The 21,196-nt window shown below is 49.7% G+C and overlaps 2 protein-coding genes across 3 annotated transcripts; both read left to right on the forward strand.

The window, feature by feature from the left end:
* Positions 1 to 140: 140 nt before the first annotated feature.
* Positions 141 to 8,600, forward strand: LOC135286379 (serine/threonine-protein kinase PAK 3-like). 2 transcript variants are annotated; one of them, XM_064399513.1, is made up of 11 exons: positions 141 to 352; positions 815 to 855; positions 1,259 to 1,913; positions 2,139 to 2,202; positions 3,021 to 3,069; positions 4,077 to 4,186; positions 4,942 to 5,059; positions 5,453 to 5,552; positions 5,961 to 6,157; positions 7,068 to 7,205; positions 7,657 to 8,600. In XM_064399513.1, exons 1-11 carry the CDS (start codon positions 274 to 276, stop codon positions 7,744 to 7,746), a joined length of 1,641 nt encoding a protein of 546 aa, XP_064255583.1. In that variant the 5' UTR covers positions 141 to 273; the 3' UTR covers positions 7,747 to 8,600. The 2 variants fall into 2 exon arrangements, with proteins under 2 accessions (XP_064255583.1, XP_064255582.1); XM_064399512.1 differs by having other exon boundaries at positions 1,259 to 2,202.
* Positions 8,601 to 18,099: 9,499 nt separating this feature from the next.
* On the forward strand, positions 18,100 to 20,294 carry LOC135286399 (class I histocompatibility antigen, F10 alpha chain-like). The gene is made up of 7 exons (XM_064399548.1): positions 18,100 to 18,124; positions 18,224 to 18,493; positions 18,714 to 18,986; positions 19,064 to 19,171; positions 19,270 to 19,305; positions 19,425 to 19,457; positions 19,999 to 20,294. The coding sequence occupies exons 1-7, from the start codon at positions 18,115 to 18,117 to the stop codon at positions 20,010 to 20,012; spliced, it is 744 nt and encodes a 247-aa protein (XP_064255618.1). The 5' UTR covers positions 18,100 to 18,114; the 3' UTR covers positions 20,013 to 20,294.
* The last annotated feature ends 902 nt before the right edge of the window (positions 20,295 to 21,196 follow it).

A 21,196-nucleotide genomic window follows, 5' to 3' on the forward strand; every position in this document is an offset into this window, starting at 1 on the left:
ACCTGGGAGGGTTCTTTGTGCTCCTTTGTGACACAGGAGAAGCTTCCAGGCGGTTTCCGCGTCAGCTGCTGCTGTGCTGTCACAGGAACACTGCCACGTCGCCGTGGTGTTCCCGTTGCTGTGGGACACGGAGACCTCAGTGTCCAGAGTGGCTCTGGGCTCCTTGCCGGAGGATCCTCCTGCCCGAGGCATTCTCAGCAGCCAGCCCAGCCTGACGGGTGTCCTTCTGTGCTTGCAGGGCTACAGGCTGCAGACGTGTGCAGCGCAGCCAAAATGATCCAGCACGTGCTTGCTGCAGTTGGCACCCTGTACACTGTGGCTTATTCGGGGTATTTTTTAACCCACTTGGCATGTAAGTCCAGGTTTTCCCTTGGTGCAGCATCTGTGGCTTTGGCCTTGCTGTGTGCTTTCTGTTCTCCCTCTGGAACTGGGCTGACTTTGGAACCAAATTGCCATGAAGACACCATTGCTTTGGGAGAGCTCCTGCCAGCAGCTGCAGCTGAAAAAGGGGGTGTCTGCAGCCAGCGGGGCGTGCACAGCATTTGCAAGGAGCCCTGGGGGGTTCTGTTCCCTCAAGCGGGGACTCTGTGCCAGCAGAGCCTGCAACTCCCTCCCTTTGCTGCTCCAGCCAAGAACTGACCCAGCCCAGTATTTTGTGCTGTTCTCTTGCTTGCTGTGGGAAGGGACTGTGGCTCCTGCAGGGATGCTGTGAAAGCAAAATGCTCTCTCAGGGTTGCCTTGCTCCATGGCATTTCCCACCACAGGCAGTTTTTCTCCTATCAGCTTCTGGTTCATGTTTCCTCTCCCATTGCAGGGCACCTCATGTCTGGATCCCGAGCAGCTCCTCCTCCTTCGGTGAGTGGGAAAGGAACCTCTGGTGTTTGGAATTGTGCAGCAAGTTGTGAGCTCGGCATGTGGCACCTGGGCGCCAGCCTGGGAGGCTGAAGCAAAGTTCCTGTCAGTGTCTTTGCAGCAGCAGCAGCAGCAAAGAGATCCCCAGCAGTTTTCTCCTTTTCTGCTGAAGAGCTTTTGAAGAGCTGCAGGTCTGCTTTTGCAGGCAGAGGATTGCTTGCTGGCTTTAGCCATGCTGGAATATCTAATACCCAACAATAAGTGGCAATGTTGACTTTAGCCCATTGTTACTTTGAACAGCTCCAAACCCAATTTCTGCTTAGTGCAGCTGGATGTGCAGCTGAGGACAAATAAGGTGATAACTGAGATAGAACTTCCCGTCCCTCACGCTGCCCTCTGTCCACAGGGCACAAAAGCAGCACCAGCACCTCCTGTGGCTCCCTCTGCTTCCAAAGAGGAGGCCAAAGAGGAGGGAGACAGCAGTGAGCTTCCTGCTGCTCTGGGGGACGATGGTGACCTTCCCTCAGTGCCGGGAGATGACAGTGAACTTCCCGCTGCTCTGGGAGACGAGGGCGAACATCCCGCGGTGTGGGAATACAACGGCGAGGCTCCCGCGGTGTGGGACAAGGACAGTGGACATCTCCCGGCGTGGGACGAGGACGGTGGATATCCCCTGGTGTGGGACAAGAATGGCCCAGCTCCCACGGTGGGGGATGAGGACGATGGACATCTCCCAGTGTGGGATGAGGACGGAGGACATCCTGTGGCTTGGGAAGAGGAGGATGAACCTCTCCCAGAATGGGAAGTGGACAGTGAACGTCCCCTGGCTTGGAAAGAAGATGGCAAACCTGCAGCGTTTTGGGAAGAGGATGGAGAAGCTGCAGCCTTTTGGGAAGAGGATGGAGAAGCTGCGGCCTTTTGGGAAGAGGATGGAGAACCTCCCTCTGCTTGGGAAGAGGACACTGAACCTCCCTCTGCTGTGGGATCCTGGGCTGAACATTCTGACAGCAGCGCAGCCCTGCAGGCAGAGGGGAGAGGGGAGTGGTGCCTGATGCAGCTGAGTACGTCTGCTCTGTTCCTGGGTGCCCGAGCAGGGTGCTGTGTGTGTGTCTCGGCATCAGCTGCACCCAGTGCTGCCCTGCAGCTGAATGTCCCCGAGTCATTTATTGTCCTTCCCCAGCTGAGACCAAGGGGCTCACTGCCCGAGGGAGTGGGGCTGCCTTCTGGCTCTGCTGCAGGGCAGCTCTCACTCTGGGAGGGAGCGTCTTCCATGTGGTTTCTTTCAGGGAACACCGTGAGCGAGGCGCAGCCTGCCCAGAAATACCTGGAAGTGGAGCAGATTGGCCAAGGGTAAGTGCACGGCAGCGACTTCTGCACAAGCAGGGCCAGGTGTTGTGCTGGTGCAGGATCAAGTGACAAGTCAGGAGAGCTCCAAACACCTGCAGACACTGGGCTGCCATCCTGCTGTCTCTCAGTCCTGATCAGAATTTATAGCTGTGGGCAGAAGGCCCCTGAGGCTGGCAGTGTCCTGCCTGCAGCACGGAGCAGGATCTGGAAGATCTTCTGTCCCTGGAACTGGACTGCCTAAAAGAGCAACTCACCATCTGGTGACTGTCAGAACACAGTTCTCAAGAAGATTTCTTTCAAATATTTTGCTTCAAAAAGTATCCACCAGTCAGGATTATTTACCTAATGGTTTAGAAACAGAAACCAGAGATGAACTAATAAGTGCCCTATTCTAGCACAGGTAGCAGACCCAGACATTGAGTAACAGACACAGAGCTTATGCACTCTGGGGGAAAATGCATCACCTGCCTGATGGCAGGGTCCTTGTGGAACCTGCAGGTCTTAGGCAGAAAATGGAAAAGGATGAAATGCATTCTTTTCCAGTTCTTCAGACACTCATTTCTCACCTCAGGTTTTGAACTAAAGCAATTCAAGGTGGACATTTGGGATTTGCTGCAGCACAATTCCTTCCTGTTGGGTCTCAGTTTTCCCTTGCACACCTTGCCTGGCACAGGGCTGGTGGCTGCTGCGCTGTTGTTGGAAGGGTCGATGCCCCCAGGTGTTTGTGAACGCTGCAGGCAGCAGAGATCTCCTGTCTGGGCTGGCTTTCCCTGCCAGGGCCTAAAGCGCTGCTTCTTTCTTCTCTGCTGTTTTGTCTCCAGGGCTTTTGGAGCCGTTTCTAAAGGACTCGACAGGGCCACTGGAGGAGAGGTCAGTGTCAACACGCCCAGCACGTCTGGCAGCTCTCCAGGGCTTTCCCCTCTGCTGGCAGCTGTGGCTGGAGCTTTGGGGCCAGCAGAGCTCTCCTGCACAGGCTGCTCCTCTGAAGGCAGAGCAGTGTCAGCCTGCAGAGCACAGCTGGGACACACTTGGTCCTTCTGAAGTGCCCAAAGGAATGCAAGGAGGGCAGCGGTGTCTGGCAGAGCAGGACACGCTGGCTTGGTCTTGATATCAAAAAGTGGGATTGCATCAGCTGCTGGAGACTGAGGCCCAATTTATCTTCACCCCTTCCTCAGAGGGGAACAGTATTTAGCAATTTTTCCATCCTGCCTTTCATCTTCAAAGGGTACCTCATGGCCTAATTAGGGAGAGATCCTGCTCGGGCCCAGTTCGGGGTTTTGGTCCTACTTCATCTGTTCACAGAGGGAGAGGGAGAGAAATGAGAGGATGGATGTCCAGAGCCAAGCCCTCTCCTAAACCCTGCAGTTGTGTTTGGCTCTGGTGTCAGTGACAGCCTGTGACAGGGATCACCTGAGCAATGGATGTGCCTGTTTGCTTTGTTGTGCAATCCCAAACAGAGCAGCTGCATCTGAAATCATGATCAAATCCCATAGAATTGCTAAAGGGTTCCCAGCTGTTTTGCTCTGCTCTCACAGAACCAGAATTACCTCCTGGTTGCAAAATGTGTTTGAATAATAGTAGGAGTGTTGCGGCCGTTTGAGAAGACTGTAGGTGCAGAGAATATTGTTAGAGGCTGACAGCTGGGGGACCATTTCTGCAGAGCTTGCAAGGCCCAATGTCTCTGGCCATGTGTCCTGTATGAAGCCCCCAGCCAGCAGTGCAATGGGCTGTGGGAATGGCACTTGCTGAGCTCTGGTGTCCCATCCCAAGGCAGTTTGGCACAGCCTGGCTCCGTCGGTCCAAAAAGACTCGCTCCGTGTTTGCTGTGGCCTCCTGCCACAGACTCCTCCAGTTCAAGGTCTGCCGTGTCCCTTCAGGTGGCCATCAAGAAAATGAGTCTCACAAGGCAGAAGAGGGAACGAGCTGTGAATGAGATCCTGCTCCTGAAGGACAAGAAGCACCCCAACATTGTCAACTTTTTGGACAGGTGAGTGCTTCAGCTCTTATCCCATGCACAGGCCCTGCGTTACCCTTTCCTGGCATCCGTAGTCTGTAGCCTGTTTTGAAAATGCCTGACCCAGCCATATCTCCCCAAAACAACAGCCTGATAGTTCACTCCCTCCTTGTGCTTTTGTTGCTTTGGTTTGGTTTTTCCTTCAAGTTGACCCCGTTTGCTGTGTCTCACAAGAAGTGCTGATAAACCACAGCAGAAATTATTTTCCTTGGCTTCTTCTTCCCAGCCCTTTCCCATTTCTACAGAGGCCAGGAAGATCAGGTTCTTCTTTCCAGAAATGCCTCATTTGCCCATTTTTCACTGGCCTTGCCTGTTTCTGAAGGGACTTTCTGAAAGGTTTTCTGACTGCTTTTGTCCCAAGTGCTGCACGGCCTCCTCCCCTGGATAACCCTGGCAGTTCTGTTGCCTTTTCTGGAGGGAATGGTGGAAATGATGAGTTCAGAAGCTGAACCAGCTGGGACCAAGTGTTGTGGTTCCACATTGATCTGGGCTGTTGCTAAACTGCATTTTCCCCTGCTTGCCATCTAAGGCCTCTCCTTTCTCACAGGTGTCTCCTTCTCCTTCAGACTGTGCAGATTCCAAGGGCTGGGCAGCCTGGCAGGAATGTCTCTCCATCTGATTCTGTCCTCACTGACAAGTGACCTGGAAACAAAACTCCACTCCAGGATTTTCCATGGGGGAATGGAGCACTGCACATTCATCTCCATGCCATTGTTTTCCTCTCCCAGCTTCCTTGTTGATGGAGATCTCTGGCTGGTGATGGAATACATGGATGGAGGAACTTTGCAGGACGTTGTCAGACAGACACGCATGGCTGAAGGAGAGATGGCAGCTGTCAGTCGGGAGGTGAGGGATCCTGCTTGTCACTCCCATGCCTTGGACACGATGGTCCTTCCAAACAGGGCGTGAGAACAGGAGTGGCTCCGTGCTGAGGGCTTTGTTTCTCTGTTGTTTTGATGAGCTGGAGAAGAAAGAGCCTCGACAGTGAACGGCCTGCCAGCATCACTGCACTTCTACTCTGTTCTTGCTCCCTCTCCAGCTATTGTGGTACTGTCTGTCTTTTTTGGATTTGATTTGCTGTTCTCAGCTTTGCCTTGAACCGTTTGCCTGGAGCTTGTGTGCGCTGCACTCCTGGCCTGTCACAGCAAAGCTACTGCTGGCAGAATTCTAAACTGTCCTTTCTTGTGTGATTTATTCCGGCCACTGGTTTTTGCCCTCATGTTTCTTGTTCTCTCTCAGTGTCTGCAGGGCCTGGATTTCCTCCATTCCAAGCGGGTGATCCACAGGGATGTGAAGAGCTCCAACATCCTTCTGGGAATGGACGGCTCTGTCAGGCTGGGTGGGTGTTCCTGGCCAGGCACGGCGCTCCCGGGCTGCGGGTGTGGGGCTGCTTCCCAGTGACGGCCAGAGCCCCACAAGGGCTGCTGGGGGCACTGCCCGGCCCCTGCTGCCAGCTGAGAGCGGCTGCCCGAGCACAGAGCTCAGCAGAGGAGCAGGGCGTCAGCAGTGCCTTTGCTCTGGCTGTGGCCCTTCCAGAGGGGCAGCAGTGGGAATCTAAAGCTTCAAGGGAATCAGTAACAGCCACTGCATGAAAGCTCAGGCTTTCTTGAAGGGTCCAGTTCCATCTTTCCTTTGTTGGGCTTGTCCAGCTGACTTCAGTACTGCATTCTCAGGTTGAGGTTGGGGAGTCTTTGTGCTTGGTTTCCTCATTCCAGCTGCCTTTGACATTGTTTGTTTCTGTCCTCAGCTGATTTTGGCCTCTGTGCTCAGCTCAGCCCTGAGCAGGACCAGCGCAGCTCCATGGTGGGCACTGCTCACTGGATGGCCCCAGAAGTTGTGACCAGATCTCCTTATGGCCCCAAGGTGGACATCTGGTCCTTCGGTATTGTGACCATCGAGATGGTGGAAGGAGAACCTCCTTACTTCAGGGAAACGGCGGCCATGGTAAGAGGCAAATTCTCCAGGTCTTGCAGAGGCCTGTGAGCACAGGGTGAGCCTGCACTGGGAGCAGCAGCTGGTGGTTCCTGCACATGGGGAAGGGAATTCCCACAGGATTCCAGCCTCAGCACAGAGGAATATTCTGCAGTCTCCAGCAACAATTTGCTTTGGGATTTACGTTGTTGGAGCTCTTCTGGCTGTGAGGGTGACCTGAAAATGTGAAGCAAGCGCATCAGCTGTAATGTTATCTTGCAAGAAAACCCCAAACCAACCCCAAATCCCACCCCCAAACCCAACAAGTTTTCTGCAGGAGTTTCTAAAAGAGGTTTGGCGTGATGATCTCCACCTGATTCTTTTCACTGGGAAACTTGTTGAAAACATTAAGATGATGGTTTAACATCCCCCAAGTCTAACATATTTCTTTCCTAATCCAAGCTACTTTGGCCATGTCACCAAGCCTAAGCTTTCTTCATCACAAACCTCCTGTTTCTTGACTGGCTGTTTCTGGGATGGGGCATCAGGAATGCATTTACTTGGGTGTCAGTGGCACTGCAGAGATGCACTTGATCTAAGAATCCTCTGAAATAACACAGGCAGACCACACTGACTCTTGAAAATGGCCTGTAAAGCTGGTGTGCACATTTGGAGAAGCAAAATGTGCTATTTCCAATGGAGGTTCCTACTAAAAAAAAGCCAGCCAATGAAACTGGCTCTCGAGGCGAGATCCTTTGGATGTTGCGATGGCTGTGGCAGCACCAGGGTTTGGATTTTGGTTGGCATGGAGAAATGAGCTCTGAGCAGCATCTCTGCCAGGGAGGCAAGTGCCCCTGGAGCTGGGGCTGAGGGCCCGGGGTCGATGTGAGCACGTGTGGCTGTGAAGGAAGCTGGCAGAGCGCTGAGTTTGCTTTCCCTGCAGGCTCGCGCTCTGATCCGGCAGAACGGGACCCCGCAGCTGCAGGAGCCCCGGCGCCTGTCGGCTCTGCTGCGGGACTTCCTCGAGTGCAGCCTGGAGCCGGACGAGGAGCGGCGCTGGGCTGCCCAGGAGCTGCTGCAGGTGGATGCCAAGGGCTGCAGGGGAAGCAGCAGCGCCAGGGAGGGCTTTTCTTGGGGGGCCCCCTCCCATCCTCTCCAGTCTCGCTGCTTTCCACACGCAAAGCAAGCAGAATCCTCGCCTGCTCTGCCTTGGCAGGCTCCTTTCCAGCTCACCTGGACCTGCTGCCCCACAACGAGCAGGGACATCTTCCAGCAGCTCAGGGGGCTCAGAGCCCTGCCTGACCTGAGCTGGGATGTTCCCTGGGAGGAGGCACCTCCCACATCTCTGGGCACCTTCTGTCACTGTTTCCCCACTCTCCTGGTTAAAAAATTGTTCCTTAGATCTACTCTGAGCCTGCTTCCCTCTCCTGAGTTTCAAACCATTTCCCTTTGTCCTCTTCCAACAGAGCCTGTGAGGAACTTGACTCTGGAAAGTAACAGTTCATTTCCCTTTTTTTTTATTCTTTTGGCAGCACCCATTTTTAGCATCAGCCAAGCCTCTCTCCAGCCTGACCCCTCTGATCACTGCAGCAAAGCAACTGAGGGAGCAGCGGAGGAGATGAAGCACTTGAGGACAGCTTCTTGTTACTGTATTTAGGACAATTAGTTAGTTATGGTAGTTAGCACTGCTAGTTAGTTATGGTAGTTAGGACAGTGTGTTTGTTATGGTTCTTATGTTAGCCTGTTTGGTATGGCAGATTTTTGAATAAAAACTCTCTTAAACCTCAAGTCCCTTGACGTGTCCCTTCCTTCTCCCCCTGTGGCTCAGCTGCCCGCAGCAATGTGAGGGGAGAGCGGGCCCAGCCTGGCCCAGAGCTGAGCCCAGCAGAGCCCTGGCAGAGCCCAGAGCAGCCTCGGCATCTGCAGAGTCAGCCTGGAAGGAGGCGCTTGGAGCCTCCTGGGCTGCACCCGACTCTTGGTTACAAGCTGTGTGTGCTGGAAAATGCCACCGGCTCTGCAGGAGGGCACAAGGGGCCCGGGGAAGGCCCAAGTGCTCCATGCAAGGCAAAAACCTGCCCTGGGCTTGTTATTAATAATTATGAAGTTGTTGGCTTTGATATTGTGTATTGGATTCTGCAAATGATTCTTAATCACAAGGATTTTCACATAGTACAGTTTGTAATCCTTTTTAACTGCTTTTGCTGTAGTATAATTTGTTCAGCTTTTTGTGGCCAGTGCCCTGGCCCCTGTGTAGCTTGTACCCTCAGGACATCATTTATAGATGATATTTTAGTTTGTGGACAGTGTGAAAAACATACATTATAGTTTTGGATCTTGCAAAGTATTAAAGTGGATGCCGTGTGTTGTGCATTATAATGTTAACTTTTGCAGAAGTAGCTGTAGTTCTGAAATAATAACCAATGCTTTTATTTTTGTAACTAACTGACAATAATAACTCAGAAATATGTGTGAAATAGCTCATGTTGTTTGAAAGTACTTGTGGAAATAGCTAAAACCGTCTGCATGGTCAGATAACATTTTTCATTGGGCTGTGCCACCATCCACTCGTCGATGGTTGGTGGTGACGGGGGTATCCAGAAGACCAGGACGACTGAGGCTCGGTAGGCGGTGGCTCTCATTGTGGTGGATAGTGTCAGGGTAGGTGCTTTCTGTTAGGTTTAAAAGAGTTGTTTTAGAAATTGTCACTTTTAGGGTGGGCAAGGCTGTTGCCTTCTCTTCTCTTCCTCTAGCCCCCTTCTTTATTTAATAAGAGAATCAGGAAAGGAGAATAGTAATAAGCTAAAATAAAGTGTGTGGCTGTGGGGAAAATTAAAATAGAGAAGGGGGGATGGTAACTGTTGTAACTGGGAACAGGAAGGTATGTGGAAGGATATTAGTAGGATGTTAGTGAGTGGGATGTTAGAAGAATGTTGGTAAGGGGAGGGGGTGTCATTTATTCTGTGGTTTATCCATTGTGGGTGATGTGTCCATGTCCAGCTCTGGTCCTGCTTCTTGTGGTGGGACGAGTGGGTGGATTTTGTCTGGAGGATTTGCACTGTCTCCGTCTCCACGCAGACCTGGTCTCATCTTTTAGGTCTTCTGTGTTGGTCTCAGGAGTGTCTGCCACTGGTATATTTGATTGTACAGGTGGTTTTAGAAGTTTCCCTGGGAGCCGCCTGGGTTCTCATGGTGTTGAGATATAGGCATATTCTCTTCCCCAAGTTATTAAATGGAAAGGGCCAGAAATTTCGTGGCTGACTGGGTCCTTGATCAGCACCGGTGGTTTTTCAATTCGTTTCACTTGGCATGAGTTGGAAAAGGAGAGGATGGGGGGAATTGGCTCTGTAAGCGAGCTGTTCAAAAACTTTATTGTATAAAGAGCCTTACAGAGCTTCTCAGTTGGAGAGGTTGTCTCTGTCCCTCCCCGTTGCTGATCGAGGACCCATTTAAGGGTGGAATGGGCTCTTTGGCTCTTTCAGTGATGGCTTGGCTGGTGGGAGAATGAGGTATGTCTGTATTGTGCTTTACCCCCCCCTCACTGATTGAAGAAATCTTTGAGCTTGTGGGAGGTATGAACCGGACCATTGTCTGTTTTAATCTCTTCAGGGAATCCCAAGGTGGCAAACGCAAGGAGAAAGTGCCTGATGGTCTCTTTGGCACTTTCTCCTGCATGGGCCGAGACAAATACTGCCCCTGAGAGTGTGTCAATTGACACGTGTAAGTATTTGGGTCATCCAAAGGCAGGGTAATGTGTAACATCCGTTTGCCACAACTGGCAGCTGTTCAGGCCGGGGGATAACCCCTAAGGCTTAAGATGGAATTTGATAAACTTTGTGGTTTGGGCAGGTGGACCATTGCCCTGGCTTGATCCCGGGGTAGTCTGAACATTCACATTAACACAGGAACGTTTTGATGAAAGAAATCATGGCTTAGTTTGGCCTGTGGAAAAATATCTGGCACGTTGGTGTGGTGCACAGGCATGGCCAGGGCATCTGCTTTACAGTTCCTTCCGCGATGGGTCCTGGGAGGTCAGTGTGTGCCCTCACATGCCTAATGTGAAACGGTTGCTTTCGGTGGGAGAGAAGGTATATTAATTCTGAAAGCAACTCGTACAAATTTGGCTTTGTCACTTCCCTTAATAACGAATGTTCTGCCCTCATAGCTACTCCAGCAACATAGGCCAAATCAGAGACTAAATTAACAGGTTCTTGGAACCTCTCTGATGTGGTGCCAGAGTCTCACAGCTAGCTTGATCACCCCACAGCACCATGCTGAGAGTGGGACACACCCCAGAAGCAGAGTGATCTGGGGTGCAGCAGGGAGAGGTTTATTTGAGAGAAAATCCAAGGATGAGGAGCCGAAGAGCCCCGATAAAGGGTTTGCAGGGATGTTTAAGTGGGGGAGGTTCAAGGAGAGGGTACAAAGCCTCAACCAATAGGGATATCCTGGGGAGGAGCAAAAGGCTGGGTTTTACAGTGTATCAACCAATGAGGGAGATGAGGGGAGGAGAATGGCTCACATAGTCCAATGGGGGTTGAGGATTAGGGATTTCCAAAGGGGAGGTCCAAGCCAGGAGTGGTACAAAAAGAGATTGGCAGGGAACTCACTGGAACAAGGGGCTGGTATTAAGGGGGATTGACATGCATGGGCTGGGCCGAGGGAGGATTGACACAGAACATTGGAGAGCAGTGGGCAGGGTTAGGTGAGACAGACAGCTCAGGGAAAGGTTACAATTTCAGGGACAAACCATTAACTCTGGGGAATAAGGGGGATACTGACGAGTCCATGAAACATAGAAATGCTCCACAACACCTCTCAAATGCTCTGACAGTAGTAGCAAGTTCAGCAATTTGAGGGGACCCATCAAAAATCTGGACATTTGTTACTGTTGAGGTGGTCATGACACAAACAAAGACCACAAGCAGTCTCAGATGGCAACTTCTTCTTATTGAACATGGCTGACCTTTTATACACTTTCTGATTGTTTAGGCTTCTTCTGCCCTAACTATTGGCCACAATAAATCAACATAACACCATTGGTGAAAAGTTACAGTGACTTCAACTAACTTTCTAAGAATACTTCGTTCAGCTGCCTTATCTTTCTTCAATTCCTCTCACCTCTCCGTCTCCTTGGTTGCAGCCTTGGAGAGAGCACCTTATCAGTTGCTTCTTGCTTCTCAGCTTCTTCTCGCTCCTTTAGCTAACAGGCCCGCTGTTAGCCCCTTCCACAATTCCTCCTTTTTGTTTTTGAACTGTAAACACAGCTGCTATGGATTTTTGCAGGGCCCTTTGCAAAAATCCAAGCAGACGGGGGAAACAAAAAACATCAATCAAAACCATCAACAAAATTAACATTCCCATTCTTAATACAATCATTCTCATCCTTCATCCATCTATAAGTGCTTTTAAATTTCTTAACTATCTTCTCCTAGAAAACCTTAAACTATAGCTACCCCAAGTGCTCCAAAGGAGATGCAGGAATACTAGAACAAAGGTTCCAAAAACCTGCATTGTTCTGATCAGTGCAAATCAAAACCACAGCCTTTAATTACTATAAAAACATATTAAAACTGACGAAACACGTCCTGATATATGGCCTTAGCCAGTGTCATCTGCATGTTCTGCTTCAGCTGCGGAACCATCCATGCTGTCCCTGCCTGCACGCTCCAGATAGGGTTTAACACAGTGAGCAGGAACCCATCGAGGACCATTATCTGTCAAAACACAAGCATAGCCCCTCCCCCAGGTTATTAGCTCCACTGGACCAGACCACATACCAGTAATTAAATCCTTGACCCATACCTTGACTTTTCTACGGAAATCTGTTTGCTTAGAATTCAAAGAGAAAAAATGGTAAAAAATTGGAGATAATTGTGAGTCAGGTAGGGGACACAAAAAGTTGAACACATAAACAGCTTTGTCTAATCTCACTTGAGGTCACTCCTGTTGCATTCCCCCTTTTTTGTTTTTGAACCTGATGTTTAAGAAAACCATGAGCCCTTTCAATGATTGCTTGGCCTGTGGGGACATGTGGAATACCTGTTGAATGCTCAATGCCCCAAGCACTAAAGAGTGCTTGCATTTTCTGTGAAGCATATGCTGGGCTGTTATCCATTTTTACGTGACACGGAACGCCTAGGATAGAAAAAGCAGGATAAAAATGATGAATGGCATCACGAGTTTTCTCTCCTGTAAATGCTGAAGCAATCATTGTGTGAGAAAAGGTATCAAGTGTAACATGAACATACTTAAAGTGACCAAATTCTGGCATTTTAGTGACATCAGTTTGCCAGTCCTCTAAGGTGGAAAGACCCCTAGGGTTGGTACCATAATATTGACACGAGTCATGTGACAGTCAGGACAAGAAGAAAGAATTGATCTTGCTTCACCAGGAGACAATTTAAATTGCTGCTGTAAAGCTTGAGCACTCTGATGAAAAAAATGGATGAGATTAAACTGCCTGCTGCAACACATTAGGTACAGTTTTGATTGCAGCAGCAGCCACTAGAGAATCTACATAGGCATTGCCTTCAACAAAAAATCCAGGTAATGATGTGTGGCTGAGAATATGCACGATGATGAAAGGATGTTTTCAAGCACCAGTGAACGTCCATAACTTCACTAACATAGTGAACAGTGGTTTCTCTTGAATATTATAAAACACTGCTTGATCTAAATGCTTAACCAAATTGGCAATATAGATAGAATCAGTAACTATATTTAGAGAATCAGGAAATAAGGTGAAAGCCAAAAGAACAGCACAAAGTTCAACCAATTGAGGCGTTCCCTGCCGAATCATTGTCTCATATTGCCAGTGATCATCCTTTCTGCAAGCCACGGCTGCTTTTCCAGTTTTCCCTGATCCATCTGTAAAAATTGTTATACCTTCCACTGGAACAGGAGAACAAATTTGTTTCTCTTCAAAAGGAATCTCTTTGGTCAGTTTTAGAACAGGATGAGAAGGCAAATGGTATTTTATTTGGCCTGTTAAACAAGATAAGGTAGATTGTAACTCATGATTACTCATGAAAGCACCATTCAAAACACCACTGTTGTACAGGTATCACAATGGTCACAGGGTTGTGTCCCAAAATCTCATGACAGTGCCTGTGGCCTTTGATGATAATATCTGCAAAAAGCTCATAAAGTCCTGGTGCTGTTTTCCGATATCTGAAAGATAAAATTCCAAAATATGCAGTTGTTCTTCCCAATTATCACTCCATTGACACAGTTTTCCACGTGGTATTTCATGGTCCTTCAAAATAAACAAATGAACACCAACAGAGGTATCTATTTTGATAACAAATTTGTGTGCTAAGGCAAATTCAGTTTCTTCTAGGGTCTTTTTTGCTGCTGGGGTCAATTGCCTCTCATCAGTAGAGGAAGTGATACCTGAGAGCAAATCAAACCATGATTGCATCTGATGATTGGTTATGCCTAAATATGATCGAATCCAACCTATAAAACCAACCAATTTCTGTACATCAGTAGCAGTTTTAACATCAACATCTAATTTCACAGGCTGAGGCGTAACTTGCGTGTTAGTCACCAACATACCTGGATATTTCCAAGGTATGTGTTCCGATCAGACCAAAAGCTTTCAAATTTGTCACAGCACATTGTTTAAGAGCTGACAACTGTTGTTTCTTGTCAGGTGCTAACAAGATATCATCCACATAATGATAACAGTAGCAGTTATTAAATTGCTACCGCACTTTTGACAAGGCCTGTGCCACAAACCATTGACAAATAGTTGGTGAATTTCCACGCCTTGGGGAAGTACCCTCCATTGATATCTTTTATTAGGTTCAGCATTATTTGTGGAAGGCACAGTAAGAGCAAATTTTTCTTTGTCTTGCTCAGCCAATAGAATAGTGAAGAAACAATTTTACATATCAGTGACAACTATCTGCCATTCCTGAGGAATCATTGTGAGTGTAGGAAGGCCTGGTTGTAAAGCTCCCATTGTTGCCATTACAGCATTTATCTGTCGTAAATCATGTAAAAGTCTCCATTTTCCCAATTTCCTTTTTATTACAAAATCAGGGGTATTCCAGGGGCGGAATTGTTCTTCAGTATGTCCTGCTTGCAATTGTTCTGTGACTAATTCTTGTGGAGATGTAAGCTTTTTGGTAGTAAGGGGGCACTGGTCAACCCAGACAGGTTTATCTGTCAACCATGTCAAGGCTACAACTGGATGTTCATTGCCCTGCATCACAGTGCCCCTATTAAAAATCCGTAGTAATCTTGACACCCCATTGAGATAAGCAATCTTGTTCCCATAAACTTTGAGGAGCATCGGCAGCATAGGGTCTGATGTTAGCTTGCTGGCCATCAGGATGTTTCACATTAATTACAATGGCTGACAAGCCACCTGTTATAGCACCACCCAACCCCAAAAGTCCAAAACTTGTATGAGTGAGAGGCCATGATTGAGGCCAGCAAAGTCATGAGAATATTGTGGCATCTGCTCCGGTGTCAATCAAACCTGTTACTGATATGGTTCTTGGATGACATCCACTGGCTGTGAGTATGCATGTCTTTTCTGGACGATCCTCCGTTACTTTCTCAGTCCAGAACACTTGAGGTACCCCTGTTGATCCAAAACTTCCTGTGCTGCGATTTTGGTCCACTGTATTTGGAACAGAACTCACAAAAAATACAAGTTGAGCAATGCAAGATCCTTTCTGAATTGTGACAGGGGGGTCATCACTTGATACCATAGCATGAATCTGTCCTAAATAATCAGCATCAATAAGTCCTAAATGCACATGAATACCTCTAAGTGTAGTACTTGATCTCCCTATCAAAAATGCACTCAACCCCCGTCCTATTGGACCATAGGCATTGAGGGGCACTTTGTGTATTCCTTTTGCCAAAATGGTTTCTGTGTCGGCGGTGGGTATATCAATCCCTGCGGACCCACTTGTTGCCCCTGAGTATTGTTCGCAAATGGGCAGCTTTGCAGTGCTGGGAAGGCCATAATTGCTGCTGTGGTTGTTGGGGTATTTGTGTTCCCACGCATCCCTTTGCGCTCTTCCTCCCATTTCCCTGCAGCAGGTGACCATTTGCATGATATTTACTCCTGCATTGTTTAGCATAGTGCCCAAATTTAGCACAACGATTGCACACAACATCACTGCTTGCAGTTGACTTAGATGTTATTTTCTGGGTATTACACTGTGCCCTTACGTGCCCTTGCAGTCCACAACTATAGCATTTTGATGGAGGTCTTAGAACTGCAGCAAGAGCTGCCATTTTATGCTCCACTGAACCAACTTTTGAGCAAGCCATAATCATTTCAGGCAGTGTGGGTTCCCCAGGTAAGATGTCAATAATCTTTCTACAGTCTGGGTTTGTGTTTTCTTTAGCCAATTGTATACACAATCTGTGTCGCAAAGGTTCATCATCTACCTGTTTTTCAAGAGCTGCAGCAAGCTTTTCCACAAATTGCAAAAATGGTTCTCTCAGCCCCTGTTGTATAGTAACATATCTCTGTTTTGGAGGTGCCATTTCCATTGTTTTAATTAAAGCACTCATGCCAATTTGCTGAGCTTGTGCCAAAGTTGAAGGATCCCACCTTGCCTGTAAATCTGGGTTAGCAAAAGGCCCAATGCCCAATAAGGCATCAACACCCACAGCATGACGAGGGTTGTGTTGAGGCAGCTGCATATTTGTTGAAGCTATGCGCTCAGCCACTCGCATCCAAGTATCTTGAAATAACTGTATTGTACTGGCTAGAACAAAATTGTAGCAAGACACATGATGTCATAAGGTAAAAGCATATCTGCATTAATTACACATATTAATTGCATTACCTCAGGGGAATTAATACCATACTGAGTCACTTTCAATTGGAGATCTTGCACAACCTTCCAGGCAAAGACGTGATGACTATCATCCTGCCCTGTTCCAGGAGCTGCTTTAAAAACTGGAAAAGCCATTGGGTTATCACAGGCAACATTTGCATTAATACTCTGCTCCTGAGGTACTCTTGGAGCACCTAATCTTTCTATCATGTCCCAGTTATTTTCTTCAGCTGCTTTCTTCCTAACAAATTCCCAAAACCCCTGAGGCTGTCAAGGAAGCACAGTGACTTGAGATGGAGGCAAAGTCCATGGGGCAGTAGGGCTAGAGCTATTAGAAGGTGAACTGTCAACAGTTCCTTGCCCCAACTCTGGTGTTACTCTTTACTTGATTCGCTGTCACTGTCAGGTAGCAGAGGGTACGACCTTGCAGATTGTTCACGCAGCTCAGAGGGGAGCCGGGGGCAGACGGCTGGGCTAGAGCAGACGGAAGCAGGGGGGCAGACAGCTGGGTTTTCTCTCTCTGCTAAAGACATTTCAGCTAACTGGCGTAGCGGTGTAGTGTATACAGTCGCCATTCCGAGCTGCTGTTGCAGATATGAGATAAAGAGGTTTAGGAGTCTGATAAGGAGACACTATGGCAGCTTTCCCAGAAGTCTTGGAAGCTTTCCCAGAAGCTTTGGCAGCTTTCCCAGAAGCTTTGGCAGCCGGCCTGGTAATTTCCATGGCACCTGCACCTTCTTCAAGGATGGATTCAACAAGTTCCCCATCAGAGGCCCCATCTGCCTCATCCCCCCTGTCAGTTTTTGTTATCAACCCCGATTCTTCGTCCGCATCCCGCTCTGCTTGTTCTCGCTCTGTTTTCCATTCCTTTAATGCCTCAAAAAGTGATCCCCAAGTAACAGCTAAATCGACAACAGTTTTATCTCCTGCTCGGATGACTTCCCACAGTCTGTCCCTGACTCTTTTCCATGCTTTAACACTAAATGCTGTATCAGGATCAGTGCCAAAACCCTGTGATTTAGCCCACAGCAATATACTACGAAGGGCATAGTCTGAAATCCTAATTCCCTTTTTCCTTAACAAAACCATCCATGTAGCCAAAACAGTCTCTTCCTCTTTAGATAAAGTATTCCCATTATTACTAGTTGGTGGCTCACCTGCTTCCAGGCATCTTGATAGGAGGAAATCAGGTCCAGACCCCCCTGTGGCTTCAACCTGCCACTCTCAGCTGCACCAACGCCGCCTCCCCCTCTACATCCCAGTGGGTCACGGTTTCCAGTCGCTAGGACCCGTATGGGTCCATGTAGTAGTTTGTTTTGGGGGGGCACCGAGGTGTCCCCGGAGGGTCCCCTAGGCTGTGAGTTCGTTGGCAGCAGCAGGCAGGCAAGGAGACTCCACACGGCTTTTGAGGGTGCTAATTAGAAGAGGGTTTATTAGGGGTCCCATCCCTGGGAGCATGGTGGTTACTGAGGGGGAAGGGGAAAGGGGGAGGGAGCGGGAGAGGGAAAAGGAGAGCCTAGGGAAGGGCCAAGAGGGGAGAAAAAGGGGCTAAGGGAGGAGAAAGGCTAAGAGAACGCCTGATCTCACTTCCATGGTTTAAGAGGGAGAATGAAAATGGGTGTGGAATCAGACTTGTGCCAATGGGATTACAGATACATGATGGTTCAGGGCAGGACCACAGGCTTGGGATATACCATACATTTTGGAGGGGTGAGACAGAGCATATCACTTAAATAAAATGCAATACTACAGGTCCAGACCAAGTGTGTTGTTCAGTTATTGTTTCACTCGCTGGCCACCGGATGTCATAGAGGTGGTCACAACACAAAGCAGAGACCACAAGCAGTCTCAGATGGCAACTCTTTATTATTGAACATGGCTGATCTTTTATACACTTCCTAATTGTTTATACTACTTGTACCCTAACTGTTGGCCACAATAAATCAACATATCACCATTGGTGAAAGTTACAGTGACTTCAGCTAACTTTCTAAAAATATTTCATCCAGCTGCAGAGTTCTCTTCTTATCTTTATTCATTTCCTCACTTCTCTTGGTCTCCTTGGTTGCAGTCTTGGAGAGAGCTCCTTCTCAGCTTCTTCTTGCTTCTCAGCTTCTCACTCCTTTAGCTAACAGGCCCGCTGTTAGCCCCTTCCAATCCATGGGTCTCCAAGGGGCTGGAATGAGGCCCTGTGGGTGTCCATCAGACTCTGGGCTTCCATGGGGCTGGAATGGGGCTCTGTGGGGCTGGGACACAATTCCATGGGTCTCTGTGGGTGCAATCCCCCCAGGTCTCCACACGAGGTTGCGAGTTTATGGCTGTGACCTCCTGTCTGACGGGAGCGTCCGTGGATTCAGTCAGGATGGCTACGACGGGCGGGATTTCATCTCCTTTGACCTGGAATCCGGGAGATTCGTGGCAGCCGACAGTGGTGCTGAGATCACCAGGAGACACTGGGAGGGGACCGTGGCTGAGGCACGGATGAATTACCTGAAGCACACCTGCCCAGAATGGCTCCGGAAATATGTCAGATGTGGGCAGAAGGAGCTGGAGCGCAAAGGTGGGAGCAGAAGTCTGTGGGTAAATGGGAATGGAGGACTTGGGAACACTAATTCCAGTGGGAATTCCATGGACAGAGCTCACTCCAATCCCATTCCAGTGGGAATTCCATGGGCAGAGCTCACCCTAATCATATTCTTGGGGAATTTCATGGGCAGATCTCACCCCAGTCCCATTCCCATGGAACTCTATGCGTGAATTCCACCATTATCCCATTCCAGAGCCCCCTGATGTCCATGTGTCTGGAAAAGAGGAACACGGGACGCTGATCCTGTCCTGCCACGCGTACGGATTCTACCCCAGCACCATCGCAGTCAGCTGGATGAAGGGGGATGATACCTTGGATCAGTGGCCGGAGTGGGGCGGGATCGTTCCCAACAGCCACGGCACCTTCCACACCTGGGCCAGGATCGAGGCGCTGCCGGAGGAGCGGGAGCTGTACCGGTGCAGGGTGGAGCATCCTGGAATGCTGGAGCCCGGGATCTTCGCATGGGGTGAGGCTGGGAGTGTGGGAATTAGGAATTCCCAAATGGGGATTCCTCTCCCCCTCCTCACTGTCCCGTGTTTCCAGAGCCGACATCTGGTGGGAATCTCACCGTGGTGGTCGCTGTGTCCGTCATCGCTGCCATCCTCATCCTCACCGTCCTCATCGGATTCGCTGTCTGGAGGCTCCAGTCTGGTAACACACGGGATGGGGGTCGGGAAGGGGCACGGATCCACCCGGTGCCATTCTGGGAATCCTGTGCCACCGACGCTGATCCCACTTTGTTTCCACAGGGAGGAGGGACAGGAAAGGATACAACCCGGCAGCCGGTGAGTTCCAGTGGTGGATCCAGCTCTGGATCCCCTCTGTGCAGATTCCAGGATGGATCCTGGGGTTAATCCCTGTGTGTGATCTGCGCTGGAATCTCATGGATTTTCTCTTTCTGCAGGAAAGGACGTGGGAACCAACGGCTTGACCACAGGTAGGGAGCAGGATCGGGGTGGGATTCCAGAAGGGGATCAGGGCAGGATGGATGGACTGGGATCAGGGAGGGATTCCAGATCAGAGCAGGGTCCAGAGCAGGATCAGGTGGAATTGTAGAGTGGGATTGGGGCTGGATTCTGGAGCGGGATCAGGAGGGATGGATGGAGCAGGATTGGTGTGGGAGGGATGGAGTGGGATCAGGGAGGGATTCCAGACAAGAATCTGGTGGGAGGGGATGGAGTGTGATCAGGAAGGGATTCCAGACAAGAATCAGGTGGGATGAAATGGAGCAGGATCAGTTGGGACTCCAGAGAAGAATTGGGGCAGGATGGATGGGGTGAAATAGGTTGGGATGGATGGATCAGGGTTGGGGCAGAGTGGGTGGAGTGGGATCAGGTGGGATGGATGGAGCAGGATTGCAGCAGGATTGGGGTGCGGTCAGGAGAGCAGCTCCTCCTCTCCATGGGCTTCAGCCAGGTCCATCCTGTGGAATGGGGACAGGGACAGGGTGACACTGTGACCCTCTCTCATCCCGACAGGAATCACCGCCTGAGCAATCCACAGAGCTGGATCTAGCCCCTTCCCTCTTCCCAGGAAAGCTGAGAGCTGCCAGCAGAGCTCATCCCGCTGCTCTCACCCACAGCTCTTGCTAATGGATCAGAGCTCATCCCACTGCTCCCACCCACCCCACAGCTCTTGCTAACGGATCAGTTTCCTGTTTTCCAGTGTTTTGAAGGCAAGAACCACAAATATTCCCAATGCTTCACTTCTGGTGTGAAATTATCCTGCTTTGGGCAATAAATCCTGCTTTGGGCAATAAATTCAGGTTCCCTCCTCCAGTGTCTGGCAGTTCATCTCTGGGAGCCAGGAATGGGAATGGTGTCACTGGGAGCAGGGATGGGGACAGCAGGACTGGGATGGGAACACCAGGAGCAGAATGGGGACTTGCCAGCCACACCCTGCTCCTCCCCTGGGATTAATTTCCCGCTCCGTGCCCCATGTCCGAGGTGTCCCCAGGAGGGTTTGGCTGCGTTGGGCTCCTGGAGGGGAAGTGCGATGGGGGGAGGGGTCAGGCCAGGCCTTGTTGTCCCCAGTAGTCCTTGAGTGTCCCAAAATCAGGGCTCGAGATCTCGGAGGGGCTCCCTAGCCATGACACGAGGACAAGATGGCCATGAGAGTGACCATGAGTGACACAACCCTGAGATGACTATGACCATGGGATGACCACAACTGTGACCATGACCATGAGATGACCATGACACAACCACAACCCAGACCATGAGATGGTTTGGACCAAGAGATGACTATGGGTTGGCCATAGCACAACCACGGCCTTGAGGTGACCCTGATGTGATCGTGGCCATGAGATGACCGTAAAGTGACAATGACATGACCGTGAGATGACCATTACAGTGAGACGACCCTGAGCATAAGATGATGGTGATCCGGAAATGACCATGACATGACCATGACCATGTGATGACCATAAGGTGATCATGACAGGGATGACCATGAGATTACCATGACACCACCATGGCCATGAAATGATGAAGGCCTTGAGATGACCATGACTGTGACCATGACATGATCTTGACCAAGAGGTGACCATGAGATGACCGCAATCGTCTCACACCATGGCTATGTGGTGATCAAGACCATGACGTGATCATGACCATGAGATGATCATGGCACAACCATGGCTGTGAGACAATTGTGACCATGAGGTGACTGTGAGAT

Source organism: Passer domesticus, chromosome 26, assembly GCF_036417665.1.
Source record: "Passer domesticus isolate bPasDom1 chromosome 26, bPasDom1.hap1, whole genome shotgun sequence".
In the NCBI taxonomy this organism is placed as follows: domain Eukaryota; kingdom Metazoa; phylum Chordata; class Aves; order Passeriformes; family Passeridae; genus Passer; species Passer domesticus.